The sequence below is a fragment of the Acartia tonsa genome, chromosome 14 (assembly GCF_053477335.1).
Source record: "Acartia tonsa isolate MP-2025a chromosome 14, ASM5347733v1, whole genome shotgun sequence".
Classification (NCBI taxonomy): domain Eukaryota; kingdom Metazoa; phylum Arthropoda; class Copepoda; order Calanoida; family Acartiidae; genus Acartia; species Acartia tonsa.
In genome coordinates, this window is record NC_137273.1 from 23,599,904 (window position 1) to 23,623,780 (window position 23,877).

General features: G+C 31.1%; 1 protein-coding gene across 1 annotated transcript in view; it reads right to left on the reverse strand.

Annotated features, from left to right (window-relative positions):
- LOC145305686 (uncharacterized) overlaps positions 1-22,101 on the reverse strand; it is a 72,347-nt gene extending 50,246 nt beyond the window's left edge. Inside the window, exons 1-17 of the mRNA XM_080147398.1 lie at positions 22,035-22,101; positions 15,427-15,463; positions 14,814-14,861; positions 14,393-14,465; positions 13,394-13,548; positions 10,946-11,001; positions 10,534-10,602; positions 10,240-10,258; positions 9,866-9,946; positions 9,421-9,465; positions 8,974-9,036; positions 8,403-8,434; positions 7,272-7,305; positions 6,901-6,957; positions 6,493-6,536; positions 6,300-6,390; positions 5,994-6,068 (exon numbers count right to left, since the gene is read on the reverse strand). Of these exons, the coding sequence (XP_080003524.1) occupies positions 5,994-6,068; positions 6,300-6,390; positions 6,493-6,536; positions 6,901-6,957; positions 7,272-7,305; positions 8,403-8,434; positions 8,974-9,036; positions 9,421-9,465; positions 9,866-9,946; positions 10,240-10,258; positions 10,534-10,602; positions 10,946-11,001; positions 13,394-13,548; positions 14,393-14,465; positions 14,814-14,861; positions 15,427-15,463; positions 22,035-22,048 (993 nt within the window). The 5' untranslated portion in view covers positions 22,049-22,101. The remainder of the gene's footprint in view (positions 1-5,993; positions 6,069-6,299; positions 6,391-6,492; positions 6,537-6,900; positions 6,958-7,271; positions 7,306-8,402; positions 8,435-8,973; positions 9,037-9,420; positions 9,466-9,865; positions 9,947-10,239; positions 10,259-10,533; positions 10,603-10,945; positions 11,002-13,393; positions 13,549-14,392; positions 14,466-14,813; positions 14,862-15,426; positions 15,464-22,034) is intronic.
- Positions 22,102-23,877: the final 1,776 nt, after the last annotated feature.

Below are 23,877 nucleotides of genomic sequence, written 5' to 3' on the forward strand. Positions count from 1 at the left end.
GTCAACACCCTCTTTAAAAATTATATTTGGGAGACCTGCCATACCAATTGTACCAAATCCTGTGAACACAACTGATAAAATTTAAAAGATCATAAAATAATGATTACTAAAATGCTGAGTCTGCTTAGAGAATAACAAATTTTGCGAAGTTCTTCATTAGAAAGCAGCCTGTAGTGACTAATAAAAAACAAGGATGACAACATCCATAAGTAGCGAAGCTCAAAATTTATTAATAGATATGGGGTGAAAATTTACTATAGAGCAGTGTCATACAATAAACATTTAACATGATAAAATAGGTAAACAGGAAACCTTTAAAATCACGAAAAGTTAATAATCTAGGAATCGATCTAGCACCCCAATTAATAGACAAATCTTAATGAAATCCCTGATAATTTCAGCCGTCAATCCTGAAAAGGAATCGAGAAAATCAAGAAAAGGCCTAAAAATCTGGGAATCGATCTAGCACCCCTATTAATCTAAAAATCGTAATAAAGCTGAAGGAAAATATGTAAAATGCAAATTTAAGCAATCCCTGAATTTTCAGCCCTCTATCTTGAAAAGGAATTGAGAAAATCATGAAAACTTAAAAATCTAGGAATCGATCTAGCACCCAAAATAACAGACAGATGGAAAAAGATGTATAGATTAGATAGGCATATGTCATAGGAATCTTCACTAAAAATTTCAGCTGTCTATCTTTTATAGGAGCCGAGAAAATCAAGTTTCCTCCATAGCATTACGGACAGACGGACAAAGTGAATTATAGAGTAGCTTCGCTACTAATAACATCGTTCAATACAAATGACCAATGATAAGCCAGTATACACTGTAATTGACCAATGGTAAAATGTAAACTGGCCTATTATTGGTCATTTGTATTGTATGACGTAATTTTTTATTGGGCACTATAAGCTGCTTCTTCATTAGTACCCGGAATTTTAAACATTATCCAAAATAAGCAAAGTTGCTATAGCTCTAGTAACAAATCCAATGTAACAAAAAAGAATAGATCCATTGTCCCATCCCTACATCCCTGTTCAAATGCAATTTCACATTTAAGATTTGGAAAGATATCGACATTCTGACAGATGGTATGAAGATAGACCTTATGAAACAATGTCTACCCCCGTGTTTTAAAGTTGAAATTAAACTGGAAGAAAAACTACATCTCACTCACTTTAAGGAATGTACTCACAAATGAGAATACAAAATACATTGTAAACAAGGATGACAACATCCATAAGTAGCGAAGCTCAAAAATTATGAATGGATATCGGAAAAAATGCTATAAAGCAGTTTTATACAATAAACATTAATGTTGATAAAATAGGGAAATAAGGAAACCTTAAAAATCACACAACCTTAAAAACAACGAAAATTTTAAAAACTTAGGAATCGATCTAGCATCGCAATTTATAAACAAATCTTAATGAAACTTGATAAAAAATGTAGAATATGAGCATATTCAATTCCTGATAATTTCAGCCACAAATTATGAATAGGATTCGAGTAAACCATAGAAAACCTAAAAATCTTGGAATCGATCTAGCACCCCAACTAATAAAAAAAAATCGTAATAAAACTTAAAGAAAATATGTAGAATGTAAATTTAAACAATCCCTGAAAATTTCAGCCCATTATCTTAAAAAGGAGTTGAGAAAATTACAAAAACATGAAAATCTAGGAATCGATCTAGCACCCCAAACAACAGACAGATGGACAAAATAATGTATAGATTAGATGGGCATATGTTATAAGAATCTTCACTAAAAATTTCAGCTGTCTATCTTTTCTAGGAGCCAAGAAAATCACGTTTCCCCCACTTTGTCTCAGACGGACAGACGGACGGACATTTCGAATTATAGAGTAGCTTCGCTACTAACAAGGATAATACGTTCAAAAGTAACGTATATTGAAAGGAACAGAGAGAGGGAGGGAGTGATTGGGGGAGATATTAATATGGAGGAGAGGTAGAGGGAGGTGGAGAGTGAAATTGAGCAATGAAATGATAACAAGGATGACAACATCCATACGTAGCGAAGCACAAAATTTTGTGGATGGGACTGACCGTCATGGTTGTTTCTTCAAACGACGTGAAATTTAATTTTGATATCTTTAACTGAAAAAATTTTGAAAATCGGACTAAAAACATTAAAGATATGTGGGAAAATGTAAAAAATATAAAAATAGCCAGAAACCTGCAAAAGGCAGTCTGACCGTCATTATTGTTTTCTCCAAACGACGGAAAATTTAATTTTGATATTTTTAACTGAAAAAATTTTGAAAATCGGACTAAAAACACCAAAGATATGGGGGAAAATGTAAAAAATATAAAATAGCCAAAAACCTGCAAAAAGGTAGTCTGACTGTCATAGTTGTTTTCTTCAAACAATGTGAAATTTGATTTTGATATGTATAACTGAAAAAATTTTGAAAATCGGATCATAAACACCAAAGATATGGGAGAAAATGTAAAAAATATAAAAATAGCCAAAAACCTGCAAAAAGGTAGTCTGACCGTCATTATTGTTTTCTCCAAACGACGGAAAATTTAATTTTGATATCTTTAACTGAAAAAATTTTTAAAATCGGACCATAAACACCAAAGATATGGGGGAAAATGTGCAAAATTAAAAAAATAGCCTAAAACCTGCCAAAAAGCCGTCCGACCGCCATTGATGTTTTATAGTTAATTGTGCTCCTTAATGATGGGAATGTTGTCAAAAAATTTCAGAATCCTATCTTTTATAGGAGCTGAGTAAATCCCATTTCCCCCATAGCGTTACGGACTGACTGACGGACTGACGGACGGACATAGTGAATTATAGAGTAGCTTCGCTACTAAAAAAGCAGATATTAAAAGGGAGTAAATATTAATATAGGGACAAGCAGTGTTAAGATTTATCAAAGCAGAAACAGTATCAGTATCAAAGGCTGTCAAAGCTTTTGATATATTTACCCTTGCTGTTGAGCTAGGCAGTGCCCTAGGACTTTGGTTGGGTAAGTTGTTCACCAAGGACATTTATATCAAAATATTGCAAAGCTTTCATTAAATAATTATGTTTAGTTTTTTTGAAGTTTTTTGAATAGGTAAGATTTTAGTGAAAGGTATTTTTTCATAGAAATACAAATAAAATTGCTAACTAAGGACGTCCAAAAACCACCCCTGCCCCTCAAAAAAAAATGGAAATATATTAGATTTTAAATTTGACCCCCTCCCCCCTAAAAATCTTACCAAAACAAAACCTACTCTTTATAAGATTTAACCTAATATTATTTATCTAGGACTTTCTGCCATAAGCCTGTTTGACTACGCTCTTGTTTGTTGGCCAACAGTACAAAAAGGAATATGCTTCTTCACTTATTCTTATGTTCAAAATAAGAAATAGCTACGGATAAGACGATAGACGATAAATTATTGTTACCCTTTCTGTATTTTTTTCTAAAACTTTGGGTACCTATTTATTTAACAGTCCAATGTTCCCTTCATCCTATTAAATGGCTTAAAATGCATGTTTCTGTTTTTCTATTATGTATATTGTTATTTAATGTTAGTGTTTTATATCATCATGCCATCAATTGTAATAACAATATACAGCACAGTTATTCTAAAGTGTGTTACCTTTTTTTATGTTTTATTATTATTTGGCCACAGCTTGGTCAAAAATGCTCACAAATCAGACCTTTTTCGACCGAAGATGCTCAAATGGTTCCTTTACAAGCCCAATCAATCAGTTTTAAGATATCTTTATATTTCAAGAAAAATTTATGAAAATACTAAAAAACGGCAAATTTGGGTGTTACTTTTTATATGCACAGATACCATAAAATCAACAGAAAAAAATACTTATTTTTACTTTTCTGTCATTTTTAAAGTTTGATTCTGTTAAATTGGCTATTCTTGAAGGGATTTATTCATTGATTATACTGAAACATAATATTGGACAGAAATTAATGTATTTCAAAGAAAGAAAATTTGGAAAATAAGAAATTCGACCTCTATCACTTCAGAGGACAGCTGCCAACCTCCAGTTGACAGGATGTAGTTAAATACTTGTTAGCAATAATAATTAGCCGGAAAAGTAAAACAAAAAAATTTTTAATATGGTAAAAAAATGATAATCTAAATCTTACTTTTGGGGATGATGATCTTAAAGACGCTCTTGCTGTTGGTGATGATGACCCAGATGGTATCCAAATACATGAGCATTATGACATATTAAACTATGGTTATACAGTGTGTTTTTTTTATGAGAACTTTTTTGAAAGCAATTTTACCCCACTTATAGTTATCAGAATTTAATGATTAATGGCTTATTTTCTTCGTTTTTTAAGGGAAATTATGAAACAACCAAAAAAAATTACAGTTTTTGTTGAAAAAGTACAGTAAAGTTGAAAATTAAAAACTTAGGTGACAACATCTAAAAATGGTTTTAGCGCATTTTTCTTATGCTCAAAATTAGATTTTCAGTAGTCGACTTTGGGGGGCCAGTACTTTCTCCCTGATTGAGATATGGCCTTCAAACTTTGACCTATTCTAGTACATGTCCCTAATAGTATCTGTATAAATTTATAGCTCTATATCTCAACTTTGAAGCGTTTTGCAGCCATTCTTGCAAAAGGTAGAATATTTAAACATAAGAAAAATGCGCTAAAACCATTTTTAGATGTTGACACCTAAGTTTTTAATTTTCAACTTTACTGTACTTTTTCAACAAAAACTGTAATTTTTTTTGGTTGTTTCATAATTTCCCTTAAAAACGAAGAAAATAAGCCATTAATCATTAAATTCTGATAACTATAAGTGGGGTAAAATTGCTTTCAAAAAAGTTCTCATAAAAAAAACACACTGTATTTCTTGTTACAACTTTTAATTGGAGGCTGCTACAAATACAAAAATTGGACCATAGTTCAATAGATGAGTTGTCATAATGCTCATGTACTTGGATACGATCTGGGTCATCATCACCACCAGTAGGAGCATCCTTCAGATCATCATCCCCAAAATTAAGATTTAGATTATCATTTTTTTACCATATTAAAAAACTTTTTGTTTTACTTTTTGGGCTAATTATTATTGCTAACAAGTATTAAACTATATCATGTCAACTGGAGGTTGGCAGCTGTCCTCTGAAGTGAATTTCTTATTTTTAAAATTTTCTTTCTTTGAAATACATTAATTTCTGCCCAATATTATGTTTCAGTATATTTCAATGCATAAATCCCTTCAAGAATAGCCAATTTAACAAAATCAAACTTTAAAAATGACAGAAAATAAGTAAAAATAAGTATTTTTTCTGTTGATTTTATGGTATCTGTGCATATAAAAAGTAACACCCAAATTTGCTTTTTTTTAGTATTTTCATAAATTTTTCTTGAAATATAAAGATATCTTAAAACTGATTGATTGGGCTTGTAAAGGAACCATTTGAGAATCTTTGGTCGAAAAAGGTCTGATTTGTGAGCATATTTTTTAAGTTGTGGCCAAATAATAATAAAACATAAAATAAAGTAACACACTTTATAACTGGAGTATGGCCGCCCATTACCTAGTTTGTTCTACAGTTACACTCTATTTACTCTTCGTGAGAGGTAAAATGAAGAGCAAAGTATCTATGCAACAAGTTAAACTGGGCGATAAATATTTTTAAAAAATAAACATTGGCTATTCTCTGGTTCTTAGATAATTGTATGTTTGCATATAAATTAAACATTGGCTATTCTCTGGTTCTTAAATAATTGTATGTTTGCATATAAATTTTATTATTATACATGTTATTTGTAAATCTTAAATAAATATGTATTCTACAATTATTGTATTATCTTTTAAATGCAAAATATATGAAAGTTTTCTGCTCCTTATTTACTGAATTTAAATCAAGTTTTAAATATCCAATAATTATAATCAATATTACCCCTTCATAGATAAAAACTAATTAGACAAGACTACGTTTGTTACAATGATCAAAATAATCCTTGTTACTGTTTACCTGTAAGTACGGACTTCCACCAGAAGATGTTAGGGAAACATAGCCAGGCACTGTCGCAAATCCAACAAATACATCCTAAATACAATATTTTTAAAAGGCATGAAGCATGATAATTAGGAAAGAAATCTATAAATATCTGTGCACGAAAGTTAACCACAAGTATACTTTATGAGTAAGAGATTAGGTTAGACTAGGTTAAGTTAGTGTTAGAATAGCTTCAGGGATAGTAAAGAGAAGGTTAGGGGGATGGGAGGGGTAAAAAAAGTATTTGGACAAATACTTGTAAAAGGGCAACCAAATTTTTACCTGTTTATTTGGAAGAGTAACCCCTGAAGGTTGGGGTGGGGGCGCCATTGATTTTGTCATCAGTACAGTTCCCTGGTTCTGCTCTTTACCCCTACAAACGGTGAACCTTTATTTAGGCATATTTTTTCATGCGCAATTGTTTTACACGTCCGACATTAGGAAATAAAAAAAACAAAATGAAAAAAATATTGACCTGCAAGCTTCGATGAAAAATAATTTAGGTTTGCCAACCAGGCTCTGCAATATAAAGATACTTTACAAATATTGAATATTAACAAGTTGTCAAAATAAATCTAATCTTTATATAAAGTAACCACCGAACCGATATGGTTCTCCTTTACATTATAGCTTTTCATACCCGGAGGGTACAACCAACCTCCCAAGAGAAATCGACCCTAGAAAAAATGTCCACCTCACAATTTTTTTTATCTTTTCTAATAACTAAAATTAAAAATGAGGGGAGGCCTATAGTTGATTAGTTGATTCTTCCTACAATAATAACACAAATACTAGATATATTAGATAGTCCAACAAATGGGAGACATAAACATCGGAATATGAAAATGTCCTATCCCTGAATCTCTTAATTTAATGATATTACCTGAACATCACAAATTTCTGTTACAAGTGATTCTATATTCCAAGTTTTATTACCATCCTGATATACATTAATATAAATAAACAAAATTTATCTATCTTGTAAAGAAACAGAGACGGCTCTCTGCTATTCTGCATGTAAGTCCAATATGAATGGGTATAGAATTCGTGGTTATATTGACAGGGAGTACATGAAAATCTGGTGCAACGTCCAAATAATTATGTATCGATTGAAATATGATGTCGTAATTAGCTGTACGGAGGGACAAGTGTAAGGTATTTAACCAGACAATTTGAGGGAAACCGCCCAACTTTTAATAATTTATTCTTGTTGCACATCTTAAACCATCATTTTCCTTATTTTAAAATGTGTACCTTATCAAGAAGAAAGTTGTCAGCAGTACCATGACTAAATAAAATGGCGTTTTATAATTAGTGCCTCTTGAGTAACCCTCCCGCCTTCTTATTAGTAGCGAAGCTACTCTATAATTCGAAATGTCCGTCCGTCTGTCCGTCTGAGACAAAGTGGGGGAAACGTTATTTTCACGGCTCCTATAAAAGATAGACAGCTGAAATTTTTAGTGAAGATTCTTATAACATATTTACATTTTACATATTTTCCTTCAGTTTTATTACGATTTTTAGATTAATAGGGGTGCTAGATCGATTCCTAGATTTTTAGGTTTTCTATTGTTTTCTCAATTCCTAATCAGGAATTGCGGCTTAAATTATCAGGGATTGAATATGCTTATATTCTACATATTTCCATCAAGTTTCATTAAGATTTGTTTATAAATTGTGGTGCTAGATCGATTCCTAGATTTTTAATTTTTTGTGATTTAAAGGTTGCGTGATTTTTAAGTTTTCGTCATTTCCCTATTTCATCAAATTTATAGGATGACACTGGTATATTGTAAAAATATTCATAATTTCTGAGCTTCGCTACTTATGGAAGCTGTCATCCTTGTTTTTAAATAAATTAATAATAAGAAGATGCATCAGTGCTTATCAAGGTACCTTGTGTGAAATTTTATCAAATTTTTATTACCTTCAGGTATCTAAATGAATAAGACAATGGGCGATAAATTGATGTACTATGTTCACACACAAAATTACTCCTTCTATAGATTACAATTACTGGTTGAAACATTTGGACGCTAAACTTATTGTAACAACCAATCAAAATTCAATAAAAGTCCCCAAAGTTGTAAAGAAAAAGAATAAAAAACTTTATTATAAAACTTTGGGGTCTTGTTTAATAAATGGTTAATTGTCCCCTTCCTTCCTAATAAACTATAATAATAATTTATGTGGAGTAACTTAAAAGCCACTATATGTATAATTGTAATTAAATATTATACAACATCACTATATGTTACTTTTATACTAATTTTCAGTATAATAAGTCTATCTTGCTATGTGTATTTTTGCCTGTAGAGACAAGGGACTCGGTAGCTAAAAAATAAAATATACTGTAAATATTATGATTAATTATGACTAAATTACCTTATTACAAGAAGTAGAAAACAATTTGAATCCTGAAAAAAATATTATTAAACTTTATAATAATTTAGCTTATTGCTTCTAAAATCGTAATATTTATAGTAATACGTAAGGTCTTTTGTTTTTCTGTTAAGACATCGCTAACCACTGAACCGATTGAGTTTTCAAGTTTATGGAAGCTTTACATGGATTATAGGATGGTTTCAGACTTTTAGGCTATTTATTTTCTTTATTTAAATCTTATGATAGTATGAGCTTTTTCTACCCCTCTCCCCTAAAATGAGAGAGCCAATAGATGATAGCGAATCCATAAACCATAATGTACTGAGAGGTTTATTGGTCTGAAAACATTGAAATTAATTTTTCTTGAGGAGCATAGATTTATTCCCTTAGATGGTCAATCAGACAAAATAAACAATTAAACTTTTCACATATACATACTTCTTATAAGAACAAATGTTAAACGATATGAACTTTTTCTGACCACAAAAGTGGGTTAATTGTTCCTAAAATATATTCTTATTGGTTTAATAAACTTATTGAGTGTCTAGATTTCTTATTTTTATTTTATTACCTTATGCATAGTTTCAGTTGTCATCTTTCTCTTTACACTGTTCATAGATTGACTTGTCAAATCCTGAACAAGATTTTTAAAAGTTTACGTCCAGCTAGGTTATGTAATTAGGTCCGTAAAAATGAACTATGACAATTCCTTTATATTAATCCTATTGAATTCGAATTTTGCTTGTTTGTCCATTTAAATTAGCTTCCTTTTTTCCATTTTAAAAAAATTACAATGTACTTGATTTTCAGTGACTCTTACCCACCCAAAGATTGTAAACAAAATTACCCCTTTTGTATATTAAATTATTGGTAGAAAAGTCACTACCAGTTTAGAATTTAACAATATAACAAAAAGTACACTAAGTTTATGCGCTAATGAATTATGTGATTATAAACTTTGTTTACCAGTGTAATTTACATTCCAATGTGCCCTCCCTCCCTGATATAATTATCTTACCCTGTGAATCACAACATCAAATCCAATATCCTTTAATACTGTTGACTAAAAAAGAATAGAAACAAATCATTATTTTTAGCGATATATTTTTTACTAAAGGGGACTTGACGTGGGGGAAGGATATAGTTTTGCGTTTGTCTGTTTAATTCTAAATATCATTTTAGGTTACTAGGTAGAACCCCATTCCCCCCTATATTTTCATTTCTTTTAAAAATAAGAGAGAGGCTGGTTCCACAGACGTCCAATGGGGGAGGGGTGTTCAAACTTTTAAACCTTTTATTTTACTCTCTTAAAAATTTTAAAAGCACAAAAGCTTACACCCCCTCAAACATTAGAAAAGTCTCATTTTACCCCATCAAAATAAAACGCTTGACGTTCCTAGAGAGTTCAATGTTCGATAGGCAGTTTGAGGGAAATCGCCCGCTGATATTAAAGTAAAACTGACCATGGCTTGAACATCCATCTGTGTTGGTGTTTGTTCAGTGTGCAGATTATTTATAATTACAGCAGAGCCAAGCCGAGATTTCTACAAGCAAGTAAAACATTGTTATATATGTATATACAAGTTCTTCCATATTTGTTGACTTTTAAACATTAGGTAGTTTGACCAAATCTTGATTAGTTGGTTTATAAGTTAATGGACGATAAATTAATCCTCAATGACAATGAACAAAATTAGCCCTTCTAGAGATTAAAATTATTGGTTGCAAAGTTTGAATCAACCAATCAAGATATAATAAAAATAGCCAAACTTAAACTTTGATAATTTTTTTTTTATTTTAAGTAATATTTTTTAATTTTAACTGAATTCAGACTTACCTTCATCACGTAATATAAATCCTAATAGTAAAGTTTGTTGCTTGAGAACGTTTAAATGGTCCGACAATTAGATTATAAATAAAAAGGTTTTACAAATAGAAAATTTGATATTAGGGACAAAATTTCCCTCGTAATCAATATTTCAAATATATTTTTTATGTAAGATTGTGTTAAAAGATAATATTTTGTTTCAAATGGTTTTTCTTCTCTGATAAAAATTTGTATAAAAGGATATCTCAAACACTTTGGAAAATACTTGCAAGTCTTTAAAAACAATTTCTTGACAACAAACTTTCCTCAGTCATGATTTCTTTCTGCAAACTGTTTGGCCGTTCTTGAAACTCTGATTTACCAGTATTTAACCTACAAAACTTAAGTTTTATTGTATAAATATCAAACACTGACAATTATGTCCATAAGAAGCGCAGTTAACAATATCTTGGTAATAAAGAAGATAGTGAAATAAATCAAATAAATCACGAAACATTGTAATCTTCAGTACTTTTGTGTTAAGTTGTGACACTTATAGAGTAAATTCGCAATGCTTTACTTGAATCAAATATTTAATATTAATATATAATTAATATTTTAGAATTAGGTTATTGGTAATAGGTTAATGCATAGAAGAATATAAATAGGATGAAAACTTCTCAAATAGCACCCAAGAAAATCGAATTTCCCCTACAATCAATAAAATTGTGCTTACCTGTAAGGTAACCTGGAACCTGGGGATGTGAGCCTGGAATCCAAGTCAGAGTCAACCTGCACCCATGACTGATTAAACTCTCTTCGGGTAAATTCCCATTTTGATTTTGACATTCTGATTTTAAATTTTATTAGAAGCGTAACTAATCTATTTACTTTAAATGATGGTGCTTTTCTTTTGTTCCTTTTGAGCACTAACCCCAACCACGTTAATCTTATTATAAGAAATAGATTAGGACCATGGAAAGAAAACAAAGTAGCATGTTTCATCGTATTTTCACAATAGCTTTTAATAGGTTATTTAAGGTTAGGTAAATCTTAATAATTGCCCTGCAGAGTTAGGAAATAGGCCCAGCAGGGTTATAGCCTCCCACAGGGGCTAGAAATAGGGAAAAGTTACTATAAAAATACGACGAAACCCGCTACCTTGTTTTCTTTCCATGCTCCATAAATTGAAAAAGGAGGATTAATTTTTTCCTTTGCTAAACCTTTGGGGGGCCTTAACCATGCGGGGATTTCTTTGCTCGACTAGGCGATTTGAAGGAAACCACCTAAATGATTCTCCCCCCAATATCTTATAAACTCGTTATTTCATTGCTTAGCTAGGGGGTAACGGATGAAGGTAGTGGGATTGGACAATGCAACATACTCCTAACTTTACTGCCAATTATTTAAATCTACTTGAAAAGTAATAATAGTCATAAGTGTTACGAGATTGATATATTGAGCTAGATCCTTCGCAACAGACAAAAAAAAAACTTACTACTTTATAGGCTTATGTTAGTCCGTCTTTCTTTACTAAAGTGGTGTAAAAAAATTTGTAACTGCATTATGTACGACGCGTGAAATAAGGTAAAAGGGGAATGTTATTACCATAATAATTTCTAGACAATACTCGTAAAAATAAAGAGTTGCTTTTCTGAGAGGTGTAAATTTAAATAACATCATTGGTGTTTTGACAAACAAGGAAGGTTTTTGATGGGACTCGGCATCCTTAAATTTATTTGACTTCTAGACGAATTTTTAAATGATAAAAGGATTATTTTCCTTGAGGCTAACCGGTTGCACGCGGCTGTCTTGTTTAATCTGACACTATAATACATCACACTTAACTTATCACTTATTGTATCGCTTTTTATGAACTTAATCGTCCTTGTTTAAAATTTTTAAAATGTTTAATGTAACGTATAATATGAGATACACTGTTTGATTTTTCACAACAACAAAAAATGCAATTGTCACTTTAATTTAATTTAGGAATACGCATTTTTCACTCAGGAAATTCCACAGATTTATTTTCTACAGAATTTCATAATTTTTATGAACTATATTATTTAAAATAATTTTTATGAACTATACTATTTAAAATAAACTACTTTTGTTGTAGCATCATTATGAAATTTTAAGTTTTTTTCTTTTTGTGAGTGTTACTGACTGTGCCTGTGCAAGTTCATAGCAAGAAGACAGGGAAATGGTAGTAGATGAGAAATTAATATTCCCCATAAACTTTTATCTTAAAGATATTTTGCTTTTTCTAGCTTGTAAATATTGGAGGTTTTGGTAAAGATTTATTTATTTCTAATTATACTCTTCCTCCCTGATTTAATACAGATATTTTTAGGCGGTTTACCACAAAGTGCCTCGTCGAGCGAAGACTTCTTAATTTTGTAATAAAATAAAAATAAGGAAGGTGAGGAGTTTTTTAGTTTCTCTCATTTAGGTCAAGTTATGTTAGGTTATATTAGGTACAGGTTAGCCCCGCAAAAATAGGGGACTCCAGTCATATAGGATGAGGATTCAACTTCAATGAATGGTATAATTTACAGTTAAATGTATCTTCTATCCTTTATTGTGAATAATTTTAAAAGGAAATTAATTGATTTAATGGTATATTTAATGAAATTTAAGTTCAGTGATTTATTGACTACTTCTGCAAAAAAAATGTAAAATAAGGTTTAAATTGTCTTTTCTATGCTATGACTGAAATTTAAATTTTAAATCCTTTATTTAAATTCTAGAAAAATTGTCGTAAAGTGAAAATTAGCTTAAATAGGTTCCTTGAAAACGTTGATGTATAATAAACACGTTAGGTTTACAGTCTTTTAAACCCTGTTTTTTTCTATTTTACAATACTTAAAAACTTGGGAAACATATAAACTATGGGGCTAATAATGCTCTCATAACTTGATTTTCATATTTTACAGTTAAATAAAAAGGATGTTTATACAAAATGCTTAGTCTAAAACTAATAAATAGCAAAATAAATCTTAAATATACTGAATATTAAATTGGGGAACGTTCTAAAAGAATTTTTAACATCTTTAGTTGTTTTAAGCTTGGTGTTTGGGTCAATATTCGAACCCATCTCTTACAGACTCTTTTAAAAATGACTTTTTTGCTGTTTTAATTGAAACATAAAATTTAGAGTTTAATGCCTGCCCCCACTTGCCTTAGAGATAGTAGCACCTCCACCAAATTCTCCTTTCTCCTCCTCTGAGAGGTACCTCTCTTCTCTCCTTCCCTCTCCCCACAGATTTTTCCCTCCTCCACGAAGTTTTTCTCCTTCTCTGTCAGATAAAAAGTTGCTGAACTCTTTATGACTGCCTAAAAGTTAATAAAGAAAACTTTAAATTAAATTATGATTTAAAATAAGGGGCATGCACGGGGTTTATTGCGTGAACTTTGAGGGGGTGTAGAAAAGGAAAGGCAGACCTCCTACATTTTATTGTTAAAATTGGTATATTGCTATATTGACGACACACTTCTGCATGCCCATGTTTTTTAGAAGCAAAGCTTTTCTACAATTATGGTCGGTCCGTTCGTCCGTTTCGTTAACTGAGACATCTTGGAATTATTGATGATTCCTGTAACAATTTAGATTGCCTAGCATTTCTATAATCTTTACCAGATAGTCTTTACGTCCATTAAAACATGTTGCTTTTCAACCTTTCAAACAACAATTTTTCATGTTACATAATTATCCTATTTATCTGATTTTTGGAATACTAATTCCCATTACAAAAAGGTACAATATTATAAGCGAAGCATCTTTATAGTTAAGTCGTTAAAATTTAAGTATGTCCTTAAACAGTATGCTGTTTGCAACAAATTTAATTACAATTTTGTTGAGACTTATACCTGTTTGTTTGTCCTACAGTTTCAGAGCTTCGCTTTTATTGATGTTGTCATCCTTGTTAAACTGATACATAGACTAATTTTCAAAATTAAATTAAACCCCTTTTTTGTTGGCCCGAGTTTTCAGCCAAACAGGGCCAACGGAGCTGTATTAATCCAATAATTTTTCATTGAACTAACACTTTTAAATGTAGCTACAAATCGTAAAGTATTTTACATATTTTATTGTATTGTTGTCCTAACTTCTTTTGTTTCTTTGGGAGCTTCTCCCTTATGGACGATGTCTTCCATGTTTGAAAAGAAATATAATTACCTATAGAGAGGTGTGAAAATCTTGGTTTTCTTTGATCCAGTTCTGTGCTGTTCTGGTTAACATCTTTACCAATCTTAACAAAAACACTTGAAGACGGACAGGCGGAAGAACTCACAGACATGCAGGCGGACAAACAGACGAGAACTCGGACAAAAAGACGAAATTACAAACATACGGACAAACGGAAAAAATGGACAGTCATTATACTCACATAAAGAATGAAGGGCTAACAGACAGACATTTAAACAGACAGACGGACGGATGGACAGAAAAACGGACAGGCAGACATTTAGACAAATGGATATATATAGACAGGAAAAAACAGACAGACGGACAGATAAGTAAAAGGCATGCTGCTTAATAGACTATAAAAATATAAAAAGGCCTTTAAGATTACATTAAGGCCTAGATCACCTTTTACCTTATCCTTTTCGCATAACACTGATCCGTTGGGCTTCATCTCGGAGGCCTACATTGGATAAGGGAATAGGAAAATGAGAAATAATATTTGGATATTAGAAATTTTTGTAAATCTTAAATAATATACTAGCGGTTGCGCCTCTGGCATCTAGTGGTTCGTATTCGAGAGGGGAAAGAAGTATTAGCAAAATATTCCAAAACCAAAATATGACAAAAATCAAACAGTCTAAAGCTAACCCAGATCCTATTTAAAACTTCCACAAACTAAATTACTTAAACGACTCAGTAGTTATTAATATCTTAAGCTACAGACAACAGATAATATGAATTAAATATTTATAATTTGTTTGCTGTTATTTTTATCTGTTTTTGTTATAGCTGCGCTATGTATAGCCAGACACCCACACTATTGCAGGTAATAACTTCATTGATTGCACAACCTTTGTCTATGCAAAGCAATGTGTTGCACCTGTTACGGGCCAAGACATTCCATATGCCTTGTCGTGCCTATGACAAAGCAGCAGTATAGATAAACTTTTAAGTCTCTAGTTTCAACGTAGTGTTAGCCAAGATTCGAACCCATCACATTCCCTAGCCTCTCCTATGCCTCCTACCTTTTCTCTGGGTGCTTCAGCTTGTACGCTGGATAACCTACATTTAAAAGATGTTGATTCAATAATGCAAAAAATGAAAGTTTAGACTAAAGCATCAATTTAATTCCAATTATATAAAGTAACTTAAACCCTTAGCATCTAGAGTATTGGAAGGAATAAGGGGCAGAAAAATAGACTAAACCATACCAAGATTTAAATGTGAAAATAAAATAGCCTTAAACCAACATGTGAGCTATGAAAAGCTTCTCTAAAATTTAATCGGTTCTGTGTTTAACAGATATTAACAGAAAATCAAAGATATCTACAACCAAAAAATCGATTTGCTTTTCATTTTAGGGAAGCATATCTCCAGGAAATACAGAGCTCCTAGATGCAAGAGACGCAGCTGTTATTAAATCATATAAGTGAGGATATTTTGTGGGGTAATTATATAAAGATACGACTTAGTCAAAATGTCGATAGAATAGAGTTTCATTAATAATTTGACATTCATGAACATCTAATGACATTTAGTAGGGAATGTGGGACTATAGATTGCACTTGATAGTTTTATAAAGCCGTTCCCTAAAACTATGGGTACTTTAATTTAATCTAAATTAGTTGGTTCAAACAAGCACAGGCAGTACAAAAGAGGCAATTTTGTTTATCATCAGTTGGGATGAACATCAATTTATTGTCCATAATATTATCCGTGCATTTAGTAGATTTTGGTTATGTCATTCGAATGATGGCATTTAGATTATATGTCAGCTATGACTACTTTATTTTTTACTAGCGGCTACGCCCCTAGAGGCCTCTAGTGGCACTTTAAATGTTTTTGTTTGTTAAAGTTAATTTTTTATGTACGATACCACCTTATTTGACGTTGAAGTCTCCCAGATTTTAAGAAAATTTTCAATTTTTTGTCATTTCTTTTGGGAGGGTGGTAGTACCCTCCCCCAAAATAGTTAAAAACCTTCCCAGGACATATGAGAATCTACCCTGTTAAGGAGAACCCGATCGGTTCAGCGGTTAGCGAGATCCTTCGGTACACACAGACAGACACACAGACAAACATCCTGTTACTTTAGTATAAGGATAGACAAAATTATTTGAGCTAAACCAATTTAAATTTTCTGAAAGTTTTTTTTCGTAGTAATTTTGTGTGAATATCTATTTTCGGCATTAGATTATTTTCTTTTCTCGGATTTACACGCTTTTTGCACAATAGGGTAAAAGAATATAAAAACAAGGACGATTACGTCAAATAGTAACGAAGATTTATTGATATGATAGGAACATTGGGTCAAACATAAATACAGAGGAAAGGAGAGAAAGAAAAGAAAAAAGGAAAAGAAAGAAAGAAAAAAAAAAAAGACGAAGAAAGTCGCTCAAAAAATCAGCATGTGACGTAATAGGGGTTTTATTTTCCACTCCTCCTCTCCCCATCCCTCATTTCTATTACGTCGGATTTTTTTGAGCTACTTTCTACGTCTTAAATAAAAGGGAAGAAAAGAAAAGGAAAAGAGAGAGAAGGAGAGTAGATTGCACACCATTCTCAAGAACAATGTATTGTACGTCGTTTAGTTAGCAATTTCACACTTATACAGGGTGTTTTTTTTATTGAGTTAAAAGTATTGCTTAATTTAACCCACTTGCCATTGACAGAAATTAATAATCTATATCTTAATTTGTTCATTGATGTGGGACATTTTGTATGAGAAAAAAATATTTGGCGATTTTCAACAAATTCTGCCTTAAAAACCGGTTTTTCCAAAGTACCTATTTTTGGATCATGACTAATTTAAAGAGTGTGCAAAAATGGGTACATTTTTAAAAATCAAATTGCGCGGCTTGTGTTAATAGTAGAAAAATGTTATGCATACCGTTAGAATTGTCATTAACTCTAGTTTTTGGAAATATATGTATCATATTCATGCTATTTTTAGTATAGAAGCTACATTGGAAAATGTGAGAAATGTTAAAAATTTGAAGTAAGTTGGAACATTTTACCACATAGCAATCCTAAACTATACGTAGCACAGGAATAGTTCTTAAAAACCTAAAAACTAGAGTTTATGACGATTCTAACGGTTATCATAACATTTTTCTACTATTAACACAAGCCGCGCAATTTGATTTTTAAAAATGTACCCATTTTTGCACACTCTTTAAATTAGTCATGATCCAAAAATAGGTACTTTGGAAAAACCGGTTTTTAAGGCAGAATTTGTTGAAAATCGCCAAATATTTTTTTCTCATACAAAATGTCCCACATCAATGAACAAATTAAGATATAGATTATTAATTTCTGTCAATGGCAAGTGGGTTAAATTAAGCAATACTTTTAACTCAATAAAAAAAACACCCTGTATAATTTTATACAAATCTAGCAAGAATATCAGGAACAACAGACAGAAGGATAGACAGACAGATGTAAGGACACTAGAAATAAAGACATGGACACTTAAAAAATAGGCACAGCGCAAACATATGTTTAAAAAATAGTAAAAAATATTCATTTATGTCCCACTGTGTATGTATGTAAATAGTCGTAAACTTAAAGGGTAAAACATTTTCGGTGTTCTATTAATCGCGCTCTACGAAAATTTCATACAGTTAAATCTTACTATCGGCTGCGACTCTTTCATCCAGGAAGAGAAGGCATTAAAATTACAAGATATTATAATGCAACATACTTATACTAAGATAATAACTACAGAATAATTTGTTTATGCATAAGACAAAACAAGTATTTTTGCAGAATCCATAAACAGCAATATTTTTCGGATTAAGTCGGTAATACGTCTTTTTTCTGTAAAGGCTGCGAGCGGTCAAACTAAATACCGCTATGATAAATTTTTCCCAACTTTAAAACATGTCTAACTTAAGTTATGCCGTCAGCTATATAGCAGACATTTGGATAAATTCAGAAAAATAACTTAATTCGTATTCTCGACTTGATCCATATTTTTTATATTGCAGAAACATCAGGGATCTTAAGAGATATGACAATGTACGTTAAATTGATGTAGTTCCTTAATGACATTCCCTAAAAAATTATTACGTCAAAAGATAGAACGCTGCTAGTTTCATGATTTAATAAAATTACCCAAAGTTTCTAAGCCAATGCTTAAGAGAATATGCCCAAACATTGAGTACCAATATAAATTACATCCTAATCTCTCCTCCCTCTCTGAGAAACATTTATGAATTGTCGTACTTTAATTTTTATCAGATTTTTAAACCTACTGTAGAAGCGTAGCTACTCTAAAATTCTTACATATCTGTTTTCTGTCAAAGTATCTAGTAGCTTAGCTACTCTAAGATTCAAAATTCATCAGTCTGTGAGTAATGCTTCACATGAAATTAAATTTTTTAGGTGATATAAACAACTGATTTTTTGGGGTAAAAATTTGCTGATAAATACAAAACACATCTTTAATAAAAATAAGTTTGGTCTTTCGATATTTTAGAGTTGCGACGCTTTCCAAAATGTTACAGGAATCATTCTGCTAAGTTCAATATTCGGATCAAGTCGAGCAGAGTGTGCCAATACTCTGTTTTGGCACACTCTGCTTGACTTGGGGGAATATTGGAATAATCTGCTTTACTAGGGGAAATATTGCACGCTCTGTTTTACTTTGGATAATATTGGCATACTCTGCTTTACTTGTCAAAATTAATGCTGTAATAAGCTTTAAAATATTTAAACACTAGTCTCTCATTGGACACAAAATGACGTCCAATAAGAAAAAGGAATAAAAATATTGGAAAGAAAATTATTTTATTTCAAAATTAATTCTTGGCATTTTGGAATAAAAAATATAGGGGAAAGAAAATTATTTATTTCAAATTTATTTCTGGTCTTGAAATAATATTCATTATTTTATTTTAATTCAAGTGTCAACCAATAAGAAATAGGCATGCTGTTTTAAAAGTTTGGAATAAAAATTATTATTTTTTGTCAATTCCTTTTTTCAGAGTATAAAATGAGAATAAATTTTCCAACATCATTATTGATTTCTAATTTAACATTTCATACAGTGGGTAATATTTATTTCAACATTTTTTGTCATTCAAAATCAAGTGTCACAAAAATAATAATATTTAACATAAAAAAGAAATTTTTAAAATAATTTTGTTTTCTTTATTTGTTGAAGATTTAAGCCCAAGCTTTTTCTGAGGGGGGAGACCCCCCTCGACCCCCCCCCCTGACGCTCTCTTCTTTAAGTCTTTCATTATTTCTGTAATTTATTCTAACTATCTTATAAATTTCAAAACATGAGATAAAAAGGAAATAATTTGCTGTACATTATTAAAAAATTTTAAAATTGTAAAAAAAATTCCAACATGATTATTAATTTTAAATACAAGAATATTTTTTCCCATATGATATGTTAAATTTAAATACAGGAATAATTTTGTACTGTGGAATTGAAGAAATAAATGCTGTACATTAGAGTGGCTTGATTTTCAATGATTTTCTAATTTTTAATGTGCTACATACACTTTCTGTCTGAACATCATATAAGAGACCAAAAAATGAAAAGAAAATATTTTGAATAATGGGGAGGCTCGCTGATGCATGTAAACTTTTAGAAAGACACTTGTGGGGAGAATTTTTTTTGGGGGAGGCAATTATTTTTCTTTCAAAGTATAGCTTTATGCACCTTCCCAATTTTGTCTTGAATAGTAGAATAAGAATAAAAAATCTGTTTTTAAAACTATTGATCCTAGCAAGAAAAATCCATAAATAAATTTAAAAACCAAGAGATTTTACATTTAATTTAAGATTTTTCATGCTTGGATGAATATTTTTTAAAACCAATTTGATATTCTTATATTAATCAACAAGACAAATTCAAAAAGATGCATAAAGCAATACTTTGAAAGAAAAAAAGTTGCACCTCCAGAAAAAACTTCTAAAATTTTTAATGCATGGAAACACCTTCCCCCCATTTCCCCTCAAGGACAATCAATTTTTTATATTTAGGTTTCTTATATGACGTTTAAACTGTAGATGTTGATTACAAATTCAATGTCCAAAATTGATCCACTCTACTGTACATTGTTATAATTTAATATTTGATGTGGGTATAAACATTAGACATAGATGGTCAATCTGACCCCATTTTTTTCTTAAAAAGAAACCTTTGTTCACTTTTTGTTGTATATAAAATACAGCCCTTTAGGCAACATTATTTGCAACTAAATTTTGCAATGATATAATATTTAGAAAGATAACTTTATTATAAGAAATTAAATTATTTATAACTAACTTAGAATATATGTTGTGTCATACGCTTCACATTATATGATGGAAGAAATATTTTCTTCAAATATTTCACCCAAGGAAAGCTTTAACCTAAGATATTCAACAATTTATAGCTGATACATAATGTAAACAAAATTCCCTTGTGCTGTCTCTAGGTTATCTCTATTGTATAAATGAACGTACAAAAGAGGAGGAGAGAGAGAAGGAAATAGACAGAAAAGTGAGGGAGGGGGGAGGGGGAAGAAATATAGAGAAAAATAGACAGAGATATTTATTGTTCACCCTTAGATGATGTAAATTTTTTGATAGACTTTTTTGAATTTAAGAAAAAGATAGAGAATGAGACAAAACCAAGTATCATATTTTATTAATATTGCTTATACAAGAAAGGTCATTCAAAATTATTTCACCAATATTAAGGTCAAGTGACAAAAATTTAAATTTCCACCTACTTCGCCCCCAGAGGGGGCAATAGTAGAAGGAAAATTCAAATTTTGATCACATGACCAAAATTGTTGAAATAATTTTAATATCCTTTCTAGCATTCACAATATTACGAAAATATGATAAATAACTAATAAATACCTATATAGTATATACTATCGGCTACTTTTCAGGGGAGGAGAGAGCTGAACACTACTTGACATTTAAATTTTAAAAAGAATTTATTTTACAAAATCAGGGTGTTTTTTAGGACCAATGCAATGAGAAGCTTCATTGAAAGGAGAACCATAACAGTCCAGCTATTTAAGCGATCCTGTATTTTGAAATCTTAATGGTTTAGGCTATTTTTCGTACCTGTTCTACCACTTGGAATAGAGAGCCACTAGATTCTAGGGACGCAGCTGTTAGTTATATATTTTGCGTAAATTAAGTAGTAAATTTGTATTTTGATTTAGATGAAAATAAATCAGAAAAAATGGTAAATTCATCTTTTTTTGTCATACTGCTTTGTTTCATAAAATATTGGCATACTCTGCAAACTTGATAGAATATTGGCATACTATGCTTTACTTGACAAAATATTGTCACACTATATTTATACTTGTTGCGTTTGGCTGCTTGATCCCAATATTCTAAATCTCCAAATTAGGGAATATCATCTTACGAACATGCAGACAGGCCAAAATTATTATGGAACACGACTCCAGTGACGTCATATTTTTCTTTCCCGAAAAAGGGAAGGAGGGAAGAAAATCTCTTCAAAAGAGATGGGAAAACCCCCTTTTATCCCATCTCTTTTTTTCTTACCCCTTCCCTTTTTCGGGAAAGAAAAATATGACGTCACTGGAGTCGTGTTCCATCAAAAATTATACAAAATCGGGAAAGATTTGCTTTATAAAATACTTACAGAGAAAATAACATGTTTTATTTTAACTAATCACGTTGGTTAGAATTAAAAATATAAACTGAGAAATTTCAAGAAGGTAAAGAGAATAAATAATAAAACGTCTCCTTAAAGATCCTTGCATGTGGTCTTAATATAAATAATATTTCTACCCAAAACAGTGGCGTGCGAAGCACTTTGTCTAGGGGGGGGCATTTTGAAGATTTTGTAAAATTTTGCCCCCCCTAAATCAAAGTGCCCCGGGGGGGCACTTTGCTTTAGGGGGGGGCATTTTGATTATATATACTAATTTTAAATAAGGGTGTTTTAAGGGGTGGGATTATTTGATTATGGGTCTTCTAGTTCTTATCCCTTCTTCCCCATCCCTTCCCCCATCCCTATTTCCCATTTATATCCCCTATCTCTTCCCCCCCCCCCCCCATCTCTTCTCCCCACCCTGCAATGACCGAAGGGAAGGGAGCTGGAAAGCATCAAAAAAGTACAGAAGATAAATTAACCTCCCCCCCCCCCCCCCCTACTACAAAATAATTTTTATTGGTGGAAGGGGATGTTATAAAATCTCAGCAGGAAGGATGAATAACCCCATTAAAAAAAAATTTCGGGAAGGGGGGGAGATAAAAACACTCATTTTGGAAATAATTTACCAAAAATTAACCTAATATGTAAAACTGATTTTAAATATTTCTTTATTGTATGATAACAAGGATGAAAACATCTTTAAGTAGCAAAGCACAAAAAATCATTAATAAGAATACAGACAAAGATTTAAAGAGCATCTGTTGAAATAAATATATATTTTAGGTAGAAAAAGTCACAAATCCTTTTTCCTGTATGTTGTGTGATGACAGTCAAAGTAAATTACATACTGGATGCTCGAAATTTTATTTTGTTTATATTATAATCCACAAAAAAATTTATCGTACCATAAAAACCAAAGATATAAAGAACAATGTAAAAAATAAAAAAAATTACATGTCCTTTCATCTACAGATATAAAAATCTCTTAAGGGGCATTTCGTCGTATTTTCATAGTTGCTTTTAATAGGTTATTCTAGGTTATGTTAGGTCAGGTGATTTCCCCGCAGGGTTAGGCAATTGGCCCCGCAGGAGCTATAAATAGGTGAAAAGCTACTGTGAAAATACTACGAAATGCACCTTAAGAGGCAATGTCACAAAAGGGACTATACCCGAAATTTAAAAGATACAAAAATAGCCAAAAACGTTCTGAAAAGTAGTCCGACCTCCATGAATTTTTAATAGTTAATTATACTCCATAATGATGGGAATGTTAACATTAAGTTTTAGCCTTCTATCTTTTATTGCAGTTGAAAAAATCACATTTCCCCCTTAGCATTACGTACTGACAGCCATAGTGAATTAGAGAGAAGCTAAAAAGTTTATATCAACTTATCCTACCCTCTTTAAATGGCACTTTAAAACTCTGTTAATTTTTGATTAAGTGGTGTTTCCAAGGATTTATAAGGGCGGTGCATAAAGCGCACCTAAAAATATTTACTCCCCCTTTGAACTAAAATCAATTAATGACAACAAGATTGGCGTATTTTATCAAGTTAGGAATATAGAGTGTAGTTAGTTGTAAGGGTTTTTAATGAAAATTGCCATAAAAAAAACATGTCTTTTTGTAAGGGTATGTACACAAAAAAAATGATCCTGAAACTTATCCTGAAAATAATATGACATCATATATAGTTATTCATTTAGACAGACATACAGTGTTGAGAAAAAGGCTTAGATAAATATCAACGCTGTTTCTTTTTTATATAAAATAACTTTTTGATTAAATATTTGTTGTTTACACATGTTTTTATAGAAATAAAAACAAAAT